Source organism: Diorhabda carinulata, chromosome 5, assembly GCF_026250575.1.
Source record: "Diorhabda carinulata isolate Delta chromosome 5, icDioCari1.1, whole genome shotgun sequence".
Lineage (NCBI taxonomy): Eukaryota > Metazoa > Arthropoda > Insecta > Coleoptera > Chrysomelidae > Diorhabda > Diorhabda carinulata.
In genome coordinates, this window is record NC_079464.1 from 29,004,121 (window position 1) to 29,020,196 (window position 16,076).

The 16,076-nt window shown below is 32.5% G+C and overlaps 1 protein-coding gene across 6 annotated transcripts in view; it reads right to left on the minus strand.

Moving 5' to 3' along the window:
* LOC130894253 (RNA-binding protein Pasilla) overlaps window positions 1-16,076 on the minus strand; it is a 70,147-nt gene that overhangs the window by 21,415 nt on the left and 32,656 nt on the right. For 3 of the 6 annotated variants that reach the window (XM_057800934.1, XM_057800936.1, XM_057800932.1), the window contains 4 exons: window positions 15,111-15,254; window positions 6,648-6,992; window positions 5,207-5,484; window positions 2,657-2,756 (listed from right to left, as the gene is read on the minus strand). In XM_057800934.1, coding sequence (XP_057656917.1) covers window positions 2,657-2,756; window positions 5,207-5,484; window positions 6,648-6,992; window positions 15,111-15,254 — 867 coding nt within the window. Of the gene's footprint in view, window positions 1-2,656; window positions 2,757-5,206; window positions 5,485-6,647; window positions 6,993-15,110; window positions 15,258-16,076 lie in introns of all 6 variants that reach the window. The other 3 variants (XM_057800933.1, XM_057800935.1, XM_057800931.1) reach the window with 1 other exon arrangement.

Here is a 16,076-nt window from a genome sequence, read left to right on the forward strand (position 1 = left end):
CCAAGATTATTGTTGGATAGTTATTTTGTCCAAAACACGTTTCAATATTGAATAATGAGATAAATCAATTTTTTTAATAAGTGTAATCTACTCAGAAAAATTTTATTGAAATAAGATGAAGTGTTCTGATTATTTATCGTGTTACCTTTTTATTTGTAGATATAATTGTATGAAAACCTTGATCACATTACCAATAATTTTGAACTATGAAGAAAACAATTATTAAAATATTATTTTTTTTTCATTATTATCAAGTAAATATGTCGAAAACAATCATAGGTATATTTTTTAACCTAAAAAATTCATATACCATGCATGTTTTATTAAAAAAAATCGTCATAAATATCAAGTTATCATCATCTATATTAAATAATTAAATCTGGCAACACACCATAACTTAACTTTGTAAAATGACGAGAGAAATCCAATATGGCAAACCTAGACAAACGCATATTAATTTAATGTAAATATTTTTGTGTTAATTAGAAAAATTGTTTTAAATTCCAATCTTGTATTGGAATTTTTCATTTCACTCAAATATTAAACAAGAAATCATTATTTTTATTAATACGACGTTGCCAAGTTTTAATGCGTGACGAATAATTATTTAGTCCAAAAAATGTTTTAATATAAAATAATGATCTAATTAACTAATTTATATACGTAATTTTCGTTTAATCTGTGAAGATAATCTTTATTAAAATAATATGAAGATAAAGTTAATTTTTATATTTCAGATATAATAGTATCAAAAACTTTACTAATCTATCAATAATTCAAAAGAAACACTAAATTTTTTCATTTTGTTTTTGAGTAAATGTGTAAAAACAATCATTACTATATTTTTTAACCATATTTCTTTGTCTCTAATATCAAACTCCAATCATCTCTCAAGTATAATTAAATTTGGCAACACAGCATAACATGAAATTTCTAGGAAAGAGATTTATTATGACGGGTGAGATCCAATATGGCAGACCTAAATAAATGCACGTAAATTTAATTTTTTATCGATAAAAATATTTTACACTCCAAAGATTTAATTATCAACCTAAATTCTATTTGAATTTTGAACTTCGTACACAACTTACAAGAAATCAATAGTTTTTATAAAATTTACTGGGGTGCCAATTTTCATTACGTGATTTAGTCAAAAGAAAAAATTTAATGAGACTATCAAAAAGCATTTATCGAACCGATTCTTCATATCTACGATGTTTATACCCTCTTTATCTACGCCCTTGTTCATACATACAAATAACGCTGATGTGAAATAGTAGACTGTACCTTCTGACCTTCAAATGTACACCAAGCGTTTACATAAAGTACCGCTACGATCAAAATTTTTTAAGCTGTCGGGTTAAACTTAACCTAAAAGTCGGATTCGAAATGCAATTTACGAATAACAGTTCAGTGTTGAATAATGTTGCATTAAAATATACCGTACAGATGAATTAAATAATCAATTATTTAGTAACAATGCTGTAATTTTATGAATATTATTAAACTTTATACTATATAAATATTTAGAAACATCTACTAATTTGTAGATGGATACAGTTTTTTATAAATTAGGTTTAATTTTTGAGATAAAAAGATTAAAAAGTTTTTTTTTAGAGTATCGAGATTTGTGGATGAGAAATTTTTTAAAATACGGATGAATCAAACACAAAAAATATTCGTGTTTCGACTCGTGTTTGATATAAATGAAGATACAGGATACATTCCAAAATTTTTTTTCAGAAGTATTAATAATTGTGGAAGAGTATAACTCATTTTCACGAAATTTTCTAAAGTATGGATGAATTAAATACATAAAAAAAATGATCTCATGTAAATTATGAAAAATATTCGTGATTTGACTCGCGTTTGATATAAATGAAGATACAGGGACTATTCCAAAAGTTTTTTTCAGATGTTTCAATAATTGTGGATAAGTTTAACTCTTTTAACAAAATTTTTTGAAGTATTGATGAATTAAATACATCAAAAAATTATGTTAATTAAATTATGAAAAATATTCGTGATTTGACTCGCGTTTGATATAAATCAAGATACAGGGACTATTCCAAAAGTTTTTTTCAGATGTTTCAATAATTGTGGATGAATTTAAATCATTTTGACAAAATTTTATAAGGTATTGATGAACTAAATACATCAAAAAAATGATCTTATTTAAATTTTGAAAAATGTTCGTGATTCGAGTCGTGTTTGATATAAATGAAGATACAGGGAACATCTCAAAAGTAGTAATTATAATGTTATTCAATATCATAACAAAAATTATGTAATTGGAGATTAAATATATCATTTTTAGTAATATTTGATGTTAAATATGTGGAATACATATTCCATTAATAAATTAATGATTAAACTAAATTTAAAAAAAATTATTTTTGATTGAATTTTGATACAACACTTCCACGTTATAAATAAATTATGAAAATAAACGAAATTACATAAAAAAATTTTTTTAGATAATCTTCAAAGTCAAGGTACTGTATTAGCGGCGTATAAAGGTCAGATGGTTATCCACATATAATGAAAAAAAATATATATTCGCTCAGAATAATGATAAAAATCGAAATAAAAACAATAAACCTTTATGCCGGCTATAAACAAGTAACAATTTATCTGAATAAATGTCTGTCGTTACCTAATCCTACGGAAATCACACCATTTTTGGCCAGAACCGCAAGTGCGGCACAAATCTCGACGATTTGGGCGTCGGCTAATCCGCTAGACCTCAACTGCATCTGAAACAAATTTTATAAAATCAATTATCGATCCGATTAACGTTGCAAGATAGTTCGGATGAGAGCCGACCACGAATCTGAGCGCCGCTACCTTAATGGCGGCCCCACACTCTCGAGCGAGTACTCTAACTCCCGCCGAGCGCTTCCATGTTCACTCACGTTTGTACAGTTGCGGTTACGAACGTCGAGAGAATGGATAAATTAGAATTCGAATTTTTCGTAGATTGCAGCCAACGATTTTCTTCTTTTTTTCCTCAGTTCCTCCACTGGGAGAATTCAAAGCTCAAAGTCTGTTCCGATAACCTAACCCAATCTTTCACTTTCATTGTTCTGTCATAGTGACACGAGTATTCCGCCCGGTGCTACCTGGACACTGAAGTGTCGAGACCCTTAGACGCGGGCACGAAAAACCGACAAGGACGCGAGAGCGGGCGAGACACCTCGAGGCGTACATAGGCGAGGCGAGAGCTACCCTGTACATTCTCGCACTCGGCATTTCTCGCAGAGGGTGTACAGCCACCATAAACATTAGTTTCCTACGGAGAAATCCCGTCAGGAGAAAATATTTGATGCGGATGATACACTGCTGGCAACAGACGCCAGACAGACGTGACCTTGGTTGATGGAACCAAGCCATGGAGGAAAATTAGTCAAATCTTGGAGTGGATTTGACATTATTATGCACAATAGGGACATTTTCACACAAGATATTGGAAGATTTGCCTCTGTCATGGTAGCAAACGCAAAAAAATCGATGAACCACGAGTAATAGATTTTGTTTTCCTTGGTAAATCTATATGACGTTTATAAAGTACCAACTTTCAAAAAACTATATGTCATTGCTTCATGATAAAAGTCTTAACCGGACTCGGTTAACCATTTTTTATTGGTTTGCTGAATTAAAACGTGGTCGTACAGATGGTGAACGTTCTGATCGTCCAATTGAAGTGGCTACTCCATAAAACATCAAAAAAGTTCACAAATTGGTTATTTCTAATCGTAAATTGAGATAGCTGAGGCCCCAAAGATATCAGAAAAGCTTTTTTCAAAGTGGGTGCCGCGTTTACTCACAATCGATCAAAAACAACAACGTTTTAGTGATTCTGAGCAGTGTTCGGCCATGTTTAAACGTAAAAAAAACAGATTTTTTGCGTCGATGTGACAATGGATGAAACATGGATCCATCACTTCATTCCGGAATCAAAACGATCATCATCTGAGTGGACCGCAGCCGGTGAAACACGTTCAAAAACATAACAATCAATTGGAAGAGTTATCGCTTCATGTGCATGGAATATTTTTCATCGGTTATCTCCAATATGGAAAGATAATCAATAGCGAATACTACATAGAGTTGTTGGATCGTTTGAATACAAAAATCAAGGAAAAACAGCTAAGAAACAACCACTGTTTCACCAAGACAATGCACCGATTCACAAGTAGTTGGTAATAATGATTAAATTGAACGAATTGCTTCCTCATCCACCGTATAGTCCAGATCTGGCCCCTAATGACTACTGGCTATTCCCTACATGTCAAAAAAATGCGCGCTGGTAAGAAAAACACAAATGATTCTACAAACACGGCATCGGGAAGTTAGAGAAGCGTTGGAATACTTTTATTGTACTTAAGGAAATTAAATTGATGAATAAAATCGATTATTGCCAAAAAAAAAATGTGTTTTCTTCAGTTGATCACACGATTTATTGGGCGATGTGTTAACAGTAATATTTTATCACGATATGGCCCTGGAATGTGATTGACAACTAGTTTAAATTTGAGAAATATGAAAAAATAAGAAGTACTGGTAGTCAAAAAAAAATTCTTGCTGTAACATGAAGGCGGGTTCACACGGAGTCGTAAACTTGTTGGAGAGAACACGACCGGTTTAGTCGTGAAACACCCACCAAATGCGAAGTTTCTAGCGTATATTTGTTTCGATTTTTGTACGAGTAAAATAATAAAATTTACTACATTAACACGTTGAACCATAGTGCGATTCATAGGCCCGCAACTGAACTTTCCCCACAACCCAGAGTGTAGTCCTATGGACCGCACGACATATTTTATTCCGAACCTCCCTCGCGGACTAAAAGACCGTATTTAAATACATTTTACAGTTAGGTCGGATCGTCCCGGGTCCTTGGAACATAGCCCTACACTTGGTTCATTTGATTTTGTTTTAGTTTTCATATTTTATTATGTTTTCTTCGACATAATTCAAATAATAATTGATTACATTTGTGCTAGGCTTCACATTACCTGTACCTATTTTAGTTGCTTTTGTTTTTAAGGATATATAAAAAACATGACGAAAAACATATAAATATAAAATGAAAAGACAAAATTGTTTTGTCCCGTTAAAAAATAGAATATTACAAAACACATCAAATCAATTAATTAATAAAAACCAGAAACAAACAAATGGAAAAATATAATAAAAAACTCACTTTGATATGATCCAGTAACTGCGCAGTAACGTTCGATATATTCTGTCCGGGAGCGGTCAAATTAAGATTGAGATTGAGGCCGCCGTTGAGTAAGAGACTTTGAGAAACTGCCGTTCCCAATCCGCCGTTGAGACTCGTTGCGGAAGCGTTGAAAGCGTTTCCCGGTTGTTGATTGGCGAATGGGGATCCGGTGGGATTGAAATTCGCTACCGGTCCGTTTATATCGGCATAAGACACGTTCAAACATGTACCGCTCTGAGGATCTTCGACTATTTTACCTAAGGATATTTGCAGAATTTATGATATACGTTTAGTCGAAAAAAATTTGGAAATCAAAATCAAGTAGCGACCAGGCTTCAAACGCAGATGTTCCAAAGTTGAGGAAAATCAAAATAATCTATGCCGAGATTCAAAGGGAAAAGGAATACGATTTTTTTCTGTAATTTTGAAGTTGACTAATCAAACATGGAAATTGTCCCAAAAATTTATAGAAAAGAAATCCTCTCTGCCATTCCAGATGCATTACAACAGTTAACAAACTTTATTGTGAAACTTTAGGCATGCGGTTGAAAATAAAGACGAAACCACTTTTGATTGAAATATCAAGACAATTTCCAGAAGCAGTAAGTAACATCATCGATAAAATTATAGAAGAAAATTTTTATTTTGCACACTCCGAAAGTGATTTAGTGGCAACGCTAATAGTCATGTCAGACGGCTAGCAGTTGTTCGAATTTAGAAGACAAGGGCAAATACATGAAGAAAAGACAAACAAAAAAACGGAGGAAGACAAAGTCATGTAAGATAGATAAATAAATAAAGGAAAACGTAAAGAAAGCGGAAAGCGATGTTGTCGGAATGTAAAAAATACTACGATGTATTGTTTGAAATTTTAAAACTAATTCACGTAGTAAGGCAAAAAATCTAACACTAAAACGGATAAATAAAAAATGTAAAAATATAAAAGATAAACAAACTAGAAAAATGAGAAAAACGATGTTGTCAGAATGCAACAAAAATTTTTAACTGCAATTGTTTGTAATTTTCAACTGATTCGCGTCATACGGCAAAAAAATTAACACTAAAACCAATAAACGAACGAGAAAAAGAATGCGATGTTGTCGGAATGTAAAAAAAATCCTAGAAACCATTGATTGCAATTCTTAAACTTGTCAGTGTCATTTGGCAAGAAAAATGTGAGAATGAAACTGATAAACAAACAATAAAAAAAAACGATGTTGTAGGAATGTAACAGAAATCAAAATCCTTAAGATAATTAAAAGTTATTTATCGCAAATCTATCGTAATTGATTACATTCAATCATTAAATAAAAGAAGCGTTGTTGACAAAACTTGAGAAAAATACCAAAATGTATGATAAAAATTATAAAACTGAATCGAGTCGTTTGACAAAAAATGATAACAAAAAAACAAAACTCACTTATTATCATCATGCAGGCCTGCTTATTCTGCTCCTTATCTCCAATAACGGTGATGCATCTTTCTTGTAAACTAATATCTTTGGATTTCTGAGATATCTGTACATAAGATCCGCTGGTTTCTTTAATCTGTTTGATGTAATTTCCCGCTTTGCCTATAATCATACCGGCCGTAGAATTCGGTACCAATATCTTAACTTGTCTCTCCCTTTCGTGCATCTTATTGTCGGTATCGACCAGCGTTTTCGTCAGATCCGGTTTCTCTTTGATTTTATTTATAATGAAATCGAGAACATTCGAAATAGCTTCGACGCTACCGGTTATCAAACATACTCGTTCTGTCGTACCTAGAACAAATAGGAGACGTTCTGATCAAACGTTCCTTACTACTCAAATGTGGACCTTTCACATAGAATATTTGAAAAGTTGTCAAACTTTTTTTGTATACACTATAATCATATCCAGAAATTTCGAAATCTCTAATATGACCTAAACAAATAGAAAAGCCTTATTAGAAATTGATTCTTTAACGACGACGTAAATAACTTATAAAAACTATACAAAGGAATGCTGCTTTGTAACCGGCGCATTCACCAAACTTTAAATTCTATTCACGTAATGTGATAGGGCCGTCTTCGCGGTCTGTGCAAGTGGAAAATTCCTAGTTTCATTTGAGAATCAACTTTTTTATAATTTTCCGTAAAAAAAATATAATGCAGACAAGAATTAGAATAAGAAAAAGTAAATATGAAAGTAACAGGAAGAATATATTTATGGTAATGCTTAGACCTACGTTTTCTTCAGCTTTTGAGTCAGATTTATTCGCAGTTCGACGTCACCAAGCACGTCGACGTGCATTTAAAGCCTGTTTTTCGCAGTTAGAAACATCGTAACTCATCTTAAAGTTCCAAGAAATCATCTGCTTCAGAAGCATCCTTCGACTTAAGTTGTTAAATTCCATGTCTATTCAACAGGATCGTTATCCCTACTAAGCAACTTCTTCTGCACAAGACGGAAAGTTTTGACCCCCTGTTAAGGTCTTGAATGGAATGCTGATAATGCAGATCACCAAATTTTTTATTGAGCTGTAACCACCGTCGTGGTTACGTCGCAAAAAGAATTTCTGTATCTGCTAAGTCACATCTTTGAAATGTGTTGTTGTTGTTGCTTACTCCACGAGATCTAATTTTTTTGCATTATTGAGAGCGGATTGCATTTTCTTCAGGCATAAAGAAACTTGATTCATATCCACTGAAGACATAGGTGATGGTAAAATGAAATTGTTGAAGTGAAGCTTTTTACTTTTACTGGTTTCAAAGTAGTTGGAATTTCTGGAAGCGTTGGTGATATTCATACTGAGCACACTGTTTACACCAACACTCACGATTACACTGTCTGATGCGCGTTTCGATAACCAAGTTATCGTCTTCAGAACCTGAAGCTTCAAAATCTTTTATTTTTTAGTTTTCTATGTAGATGAATCTCACTTTGTTTTTTATGTGGTGAAATCATCGTTTTTGGTGGAATTTAACCATGCAAATTCAAAAATTTGTGTTCTAATATGGCGTTATTAAAAATTCGTTACCTATTTGAAACAAAGAAAACAGTTCTGGCCACAATATAATATGGATTTAGTGTGAAAATCGAAGTGTATGGAAACGACGGAACAAGCTATAGCACGTGACGATTTTTAATCCGTTAAGATTAGGATGCGCCAACTCGTGAAGGGGATATTTCCGGTAAACGAAAAGGTATTCCGAGTACATAATACAATTCCTGATGGATTCATATTGGGGAAACCGTAATTTATAAAATTCCATATAATCTAATAATGCACTCTTGCACTTGGTTAAAATTCTATCCCCAATTTTGCCCGTTGTCGAGTTAAAATGATAAATTCTTCATTCTTCAAACAAATCACGTGGTGAGGGTGTCAGCGGGGGGCTTAGATTAGGTGATTACAATGTAAAATATTTTTTACTGAAATAAATTGTAAATATATATTTTATTTTCATAACCAAAATCCCGATCTGCATAATCTTAAGTAACGAGTTGTCTAATCTTCATGACAACCGCGATCAAGAGTTGGCACATTGGATGATGATCCCTGGTACAAAAGTGCGATGGTTCGACCCTCGAGATGGGTCAAGGGTCGAAGGTCACTCTGTATATAATTGCGTCTTATATAATAATTTCATGTATCGACACGTTTTTTTTTATTATTTCGTGTTTCATTAACGATTTGATTTGTTGGTCAATGCAATAGCAACGAATGCAACGTCAACATCAGACCTTGACTCTAATCAACGACAATAAAAAATGTGTTCGAAGTTTACGTTTGATTCATCTTATACCAATTAAGTAATGTTTGAAATAACCTTGCGGATCGACATTCCGATTATTCGAGAGACAAAAACCTCGTATTCAATTTAAAAATAGTGTCATACATTGAAATATGATGTGTACATGTGCGCCGCTGCTCTACGAAAGCCTTCATTTATCAAAAGCCAATATAGTCCAGGCAATCAAGGTAAAAATGAGGTATTACCTCCGATTTCCATGAACTTGCATCAATTTGCATGAAAATTTGGAATCAAGTTTGTCTTGCCCTTATTTTCAAAATCTACCCTACGCCGATATGTACTTATCATTCTTGGTGGAGAAAACTACCCCTTAATGCAAAAAATCAATAAAATCGTAAGAATAAGAATTCAATGTGTAAAAAAATGCTTTTAAGGTTTGAATCAAAGTTGTTTATTGCTTCAATATAGTATTTATAATTTTTCAACCCTGCTTGATGTATTTCATTTCTTATAAAGCACCCCTGGATCTTCAAACTTTATAAATCATCCCATATTTCGAACAAAATTGGAAAAAACAATTTATACACGCGTATTTATTCTTTTTGATGATTTACCTATTTTAAATGGACATATTTCTATCTGTTTCGACTTGAATATTTTGTCCTTATAATTTGCAACTCCTATAAATCATCCCCTATTCCGGAAAAAATTGAAAAAAATATTAACAGACTTAGTTATACAATTTTTTTATATATTTATTTCAAATTGATTTTTTTTAGTCTCTTTTAAATTGAATATTAGGTATTTAAAATTTTCAACCCCTATAAATTATCACTTATGACAAAAAAATTAAAAATTATTTGTACAATCTTATATTTATAAGTACCTTAAAAATTATGTTAAATTTAAAAAGAAAATTTGATTGTATTTAGTTTTTTGGCCTTATCTCCATTAATTCACAAGCAAATTAGTTGCTCAAAATGTAAATTTATAGAGAATTTTATAACCTATAAGTTATACCTTTCTTTTTAGCTCTCAATTTCTAAAGGGCAACATTCAAAGGGTTCGAAAATGGTATCAGTCATTAATTAGGGTACGATTTGTAACGTTATATATGTCAGTTGTTTTAGTTTTGTTAAAAAAAATTTGGAAAAAGCAAAAGATTTGTTAAAGGAAATAGTGACTTTTTGTTCCTAATCAATTTTTATGTATATCCTATAGTTTTTCAGAAATTTTGAAAAAAAAGGAGATATATTTACAAATTTCCCAAAACATTTTTCGACTTTTGACATAATTTATATCGAAATTATGCATTCTAAATCGTTAAAACTAAATCGATTTTATTTCTACTCTCGTTTTAAAGGTTTTTAAAGTATTTTGAAAAAGATTAGATGAAATTACTTCGAAAAGTTTTTCCGTTACTCCACGTTGAATTTTGTCAAATTTTCGTTCGATAAAAATAATAAACTTTCAATAAATCATAACTCGATTTGTATTATGTCTAGAGCAAATTTAAAAAAAAAAAAAGATTCATTTTTGTTTCTGACACTTTTTTTTTTTGAAAAAATCAAAAGTATTTGAGTTATTCATGATTAAAAACGTGGTTTTTTCACGAAAAATTCGAGTATTTATTCACGCATAAATAAAAAACTATTGATTTAAAAAAAAAAATAACGCTTAGAACATTTTTGCTTAAAATTTAGTCCTCTATCAATTTCCGCGGTGATTTTCAACATAAATTCTGGTTGCCTGGACTAATAGAACATCATTTAAAAATATTATTACCAAATATAGCTACTATCACAATCGATTTGGAATACTTTATAAAATGATTAATGAACGTTGACCTTAACTTCACTCCTAAAATACATTTAGTATCCAAGAGAACGTATTTATATTTGCTTTCCTTTGATTGTGTACATTATGTACTTATCAATATAATGAAAACCAATTTTGAATAAATCAAAGTCCTATTCGTATAAAATGAGATATTTTCAGGTAATCAAATGAAGTCTACATACTTTAGTTATGTTTTAGTAAAACAAAAAATCGTGTTTCTAAAATAAGGGGAAATATGCTCAAAATTCTCATTTATACAATGCGGTCCATTTGTATGGAATAAATCCAATTTTTAGCGTTATTATGTACAATGTGAAAAAAACGTGAAACGTGTCGATTTTTATTTTTATTATATTCACAATTTACAGTATAAAAATATTATCACACCCTCTAAATTATGACGCACCCCCTCAAAAATTTTAAATGAGAAACGGGGTTGCGTGGCACCTTGTTGGAAAGGGATTTCGGTGCAATCAAAACTGAGAAAATTAATTTTTAACTTGTACAATTTTGATCACAAGTCTAATCGAGGAATCTTTCAATTCACCTATTTCGAAAAACCTCGTACAAATAATTTCGAACTGTACGTGCAAAATTCGGTGGAGCTTCGTCTTGTTGGTACTAAATCGATCTATCATCTCATTTGGATAATTTACATCAGAAAAAAAGTCTTTGTAATGTAGAAACTAAGATGTTGACTCAAAAATCTCGAAAAAAAACCTCCCCATTTTAGGATATTCAGTGTGAGCCTCACACATCCAATTTTCTCTGCTCCAATATCTACAGTTCTGTTAGTTAATCGTTCCGTTTAAATCAGTCATGTTAAAGATACGGCCCGCGGGCCGCTTCCGGCCCCTTGGCCGTATCAATAAGGCAAAATCGCAATGTGCCACAAAAAGAATAATTTTACACCTTTTAGACTTCATTCGTTTCCTTTACGGATGTTTCAATTACTCGTACTTTCAAGTCTACGTATGTTTATAAGTAATTTCAAGAGCAGCGCATGCTTAGACAAGCGCGATAGAAAGACAGTATCGCCATCTCTTAGTAGCAAGCACGCGCTTCGAGTCTCGACTAGAACCTTCCTTAACCATATAAAACGAGTGCGTCGGCACGATGTGAGTCAATTGAGTCGAGTAATCGAAGCGATACGGTTGGAGAAGGATTTCAATTGTATTATGAAGTAGTGATTGTTTCATGCGCGTACGATATCCATAATTGTATCTATCTGAAGAACATTTCAAGTAATTACGTCTGACTTGTTTCGATTTATTTTGAAAAGTTATTTGCTTCCAAAGTAAAAATACTGCAAACACCATTTGTTGTTGAACAATTTCACTCTTTTCATAACTAGTTACGTAAATAACTCTTTTGCATCCATAAGCTAAACAAGTCAATAACTCTTCCACTGACATATACCGTGAAGCCGGTCCTGTTGTATTATGTTAATAGAATCTAAAGTTTGGCGGATGCGTCGGGTAAAATTCCCTTATGAGTCATTTATATTACGTTTTTTATACATATATGGAGGCAATTTTTTTATATTGTTTCTATAAAATGTTTACAATATTTCGTGGCCGTTTTCATATAGTCAATTTCTATTTATTTGTTTACGGTAAATTAGAGATTTCGTTTCGAACGTTCTAGACATGATTAAAGTGCGTAGTTTAGTGAATAGTGTAGTGTATTTATTGTTAATGTATATAGTAAATAAGATACCGTCTAAATAAATACTTCCTGCACAAATCCACAATATAAATCCCACGTCCCATCGTACAAAATAAATCTTTTGTTTATCTAGGATTTTAAGGGCATTTAAAGATATAAATCGATGTGTCCAAGCATTTTTCAAAACATAAGTGAATTTAGCACAAACTTCCCCATGTCACATTTTATTATTAACAAGTTGTTTATGAAATTTATCATTCACCATTAGTATTTGTGTAAATTAAATTCGCTCGAGGTATAATTTTAGACATTAATGATCTAGTTCGAAAATAATGTTGACAGTATAAAACGTGATTATGTGTTACATAATGAAGTACGTGATGTCATTTTTAAAAATATTTGGTAGGTACAACAAAGGTCGAAAGTATCACATTAATAAATAATTTAACGTTATTCATTTTTTTTTAATCGAATTCATTTAAATCTTCCCGTTTTTAAAAGCTTCAACTAGATTTTTTTTTCTTATCTTGATTTTCCATTACTTTTACGCACAGTTCCATCTATTAGAGAAAAATTCAAGCATTTTAAAATAAAGCTCGTTGCGTTTGTAGAAATACATAATATACAATAATTACATTGAATGTTATCGGGGGATTACAAAATAAGTTTATTTAAACTTTTTTGTATCGAAAAGTGGCGAGCTGAGTTTCTCCTTTTTCTATTTTTTTCCACAGTTATCGCTTGTTGCCACATTTTCCCTTTTCAATCTCTTGATTCCACGTTTTCTTAGGTCTACTTCTCTTCCGTTTGAAGCCTACTGCTGCAGATTACAAGGAACGACAATTTCCGCCACAATATGTAGCTAACAGATTTTTTATTTGTGACTCTAGCTAAGTATTCAAACGATTTTAACGTGTTGTTTTCTATCATCATCATCTATTGATTCAATTCTTGATCAATGTCACTTTCCTTCTTTTGTATTTCAAAGTGCGGCTACAAGGACAAAAGGGAATCACTCCAAAAAGTTGTTAAGGAACTCAATATAGGCGTTTCGACGAAAAAATATTGGGAGAAGAATTGAGTCCATGATAAAAGAAAAGGCAATAGCTTTGCACAAAAAACTAGAAGCCGGAAGTGAGTTTGCATGAAGGCTGGATAAGCTGAAAAAGCTGGAAAACCCGTCATGGCGTCCGATTTGTTTCAATTTCTGGAGAAGAAGTATTCGCTGATGCTGAAACGCCCAAGAACTTTTCTCTCTGTGAAGAAATTGTCGAACAATCAAAACTGTTACCTTTCCAAGATTATAAAATTGACGAGACAGGGTTCAACTATGTTTCCAAACAAAACACTCGCTGATGAACCACTCAAACTTCCCCTTTTCGTTATTGGTAAATTTAAGAAGCCTAGTAGATTCCAAATAAATTTACCTTCCTACCTTCTTTTCAAATCCTGGTTTATCGACGAGTTCGTTCCATCTGTTGAAAAGGATTCGAATCAAAAAAAGCTCCCTGTTTCTGCTGTATTTCTGTTGGATAACACACCATCACATCAATCTGAAGAGGAATTAGCGCGAAAGAGGACATAAAAGCTATCAAATGTCACATCGCTTATCCAACCAATCGATCAGTTCAATTTTAGAAAAGTTACGAAGACGGTTTCAATGAAATCCTCATACAGCAAAGAAGCTATCTATAAAATTGCTGATTCATGGGAGGAATTGAAACCTAACACTTTGTGAAAATATTGGCGTAAGCTTTGGCCGAAAGTTATAACTGACCAGGTGTCGACCGGATACTCAAGACATCATTAAAGTCCTACAAAGCTTACAACAGCTTGTCCCTGCTAGTGAAGTTGAGGAGTGGATGGCTCAATGTGAGTGAGGAACTCAATGACGACCAGATGGTTAGCGCTGGTTTGCAAAATAATAGTGAAGAAACTGTGAACGAGGATTTGGATGGTGAGTACATAGAGCAAAATTCAACCTCAACACCCATGAACATTTTGTGGATCAAGAAATGGAGGAATTTTGCAGCTAAGTCTAGAATGTCATTTGCTAAACAAAAATTTATAACTGACTTTATCTTCAGTCCCGAATGTGACGGATTAGAGAGGTTCTTCTGTACCAGCTATTTCATTTTCTCCTATGAATGAGTATCTTTGGAGTATGTGTACAATTGCACTACCACTGGAAACATTGTTGGCTGTTCCTTTGCAATGATTATCAAATTTTTATGTGATATATCCGCCCTTTAAGTGGTGTCACATTTTTGACTATTTCTTCTACGAATATCACATTTCTAAAGGGGTTGATATTGACTTAAGCTTCACTATCAATCACTAAAATGAACCGTTATAGCGATTTCGTACTTTCAAAAACGTATTGCGTTGTTAATAAACAAAAAAATAATGATTGATAAAAGTAAAGCAAGTACAGTCTAGTATTAACAAGTTACAACTTGTTTAAATGGATACGTAGTAATTTTCAAATATAAAACTGAAATTACTTATGAGATACCCTCGTCTATATGATAAAATTATATCAAAAAAGATCTACAAAATTACGTTTTCGGGTATTTCTATTAAACTTGAGACTACGTCATGTATTTATTGAGCCGCACTCGTATATAAATATTGTTAAATAAATTTAACGCTTACCTGGGTAGAAGTCGTGCGATTTTGACATTTTAACTCTGGCTCCGGTTTCTTTTTGCAGCTGAGCAATAGTTTCGCCTCCTTTGCCGATGATTGCGCCGGCCGCCACGCTTGGTACCAATAATTTGAAGTGGAAAGTACCATCTCCTCCTTAAATAAAACATAATGACTCACCGAGGTGTAAATACAAGAAACATGATGTCAATATAAATCAAATAGATGTAGCAATTACTTAATCTAGAATCGCTGTCAAACGTCAATATTTTTTACAGAAGCTCCAAAGTCTAGATGGGAAAACCGAGACGTGAGATTTTTGAAACAATGTGGACGTGAGATTCACAAACTATTATTCAAAATGAAAAAAACATTAATTTTGGTAAACATTTACGTCCAATGATTATCTATGACTTTCGGCGTGGATTAAACCAACAGCAGGGTGACTTTTGAGGATGAAGCATCATCTCGAGCTGGTTTTCCCAATTCAATTGTGGTCGCACTTCGCTACAGGATGTATTCCGCGAAGGTTGTCCAAAATCGGCTGTTGTGTTCGAAAGAATCAAAGAAACAAATCACAGAAGACGAATCCAACTGCGAGCTCTCACACATCAGTTCAAACAAAAACGTTTTTGAACAATCAAAACATCGAATTGAAGGGTTATCCGCCTGTTAGGCACCCAATGGTTTCTTCTTATTCCAGCAGATCAAAAATAAATTGCGAGGTCAACGTTTTTCTACACTATCACCATGTTTTGGAGGTACCTCAATCGTAATGGACAATTGGTTCGAAAGCATGCCAAAGTGTATTGATCTAAATGGAGAATATTTTGAAAAACAACAAAGCCATATCCAATTATAATAATTTGTTTTTATTTTCCTCAAAACTTAAGTAGCAATCCTAGTATTTGAGAGCACTAGCAACAGACTGGCAGAAGACATTAATAGTACCAGTTATAAAAAAAGGTGATGCTG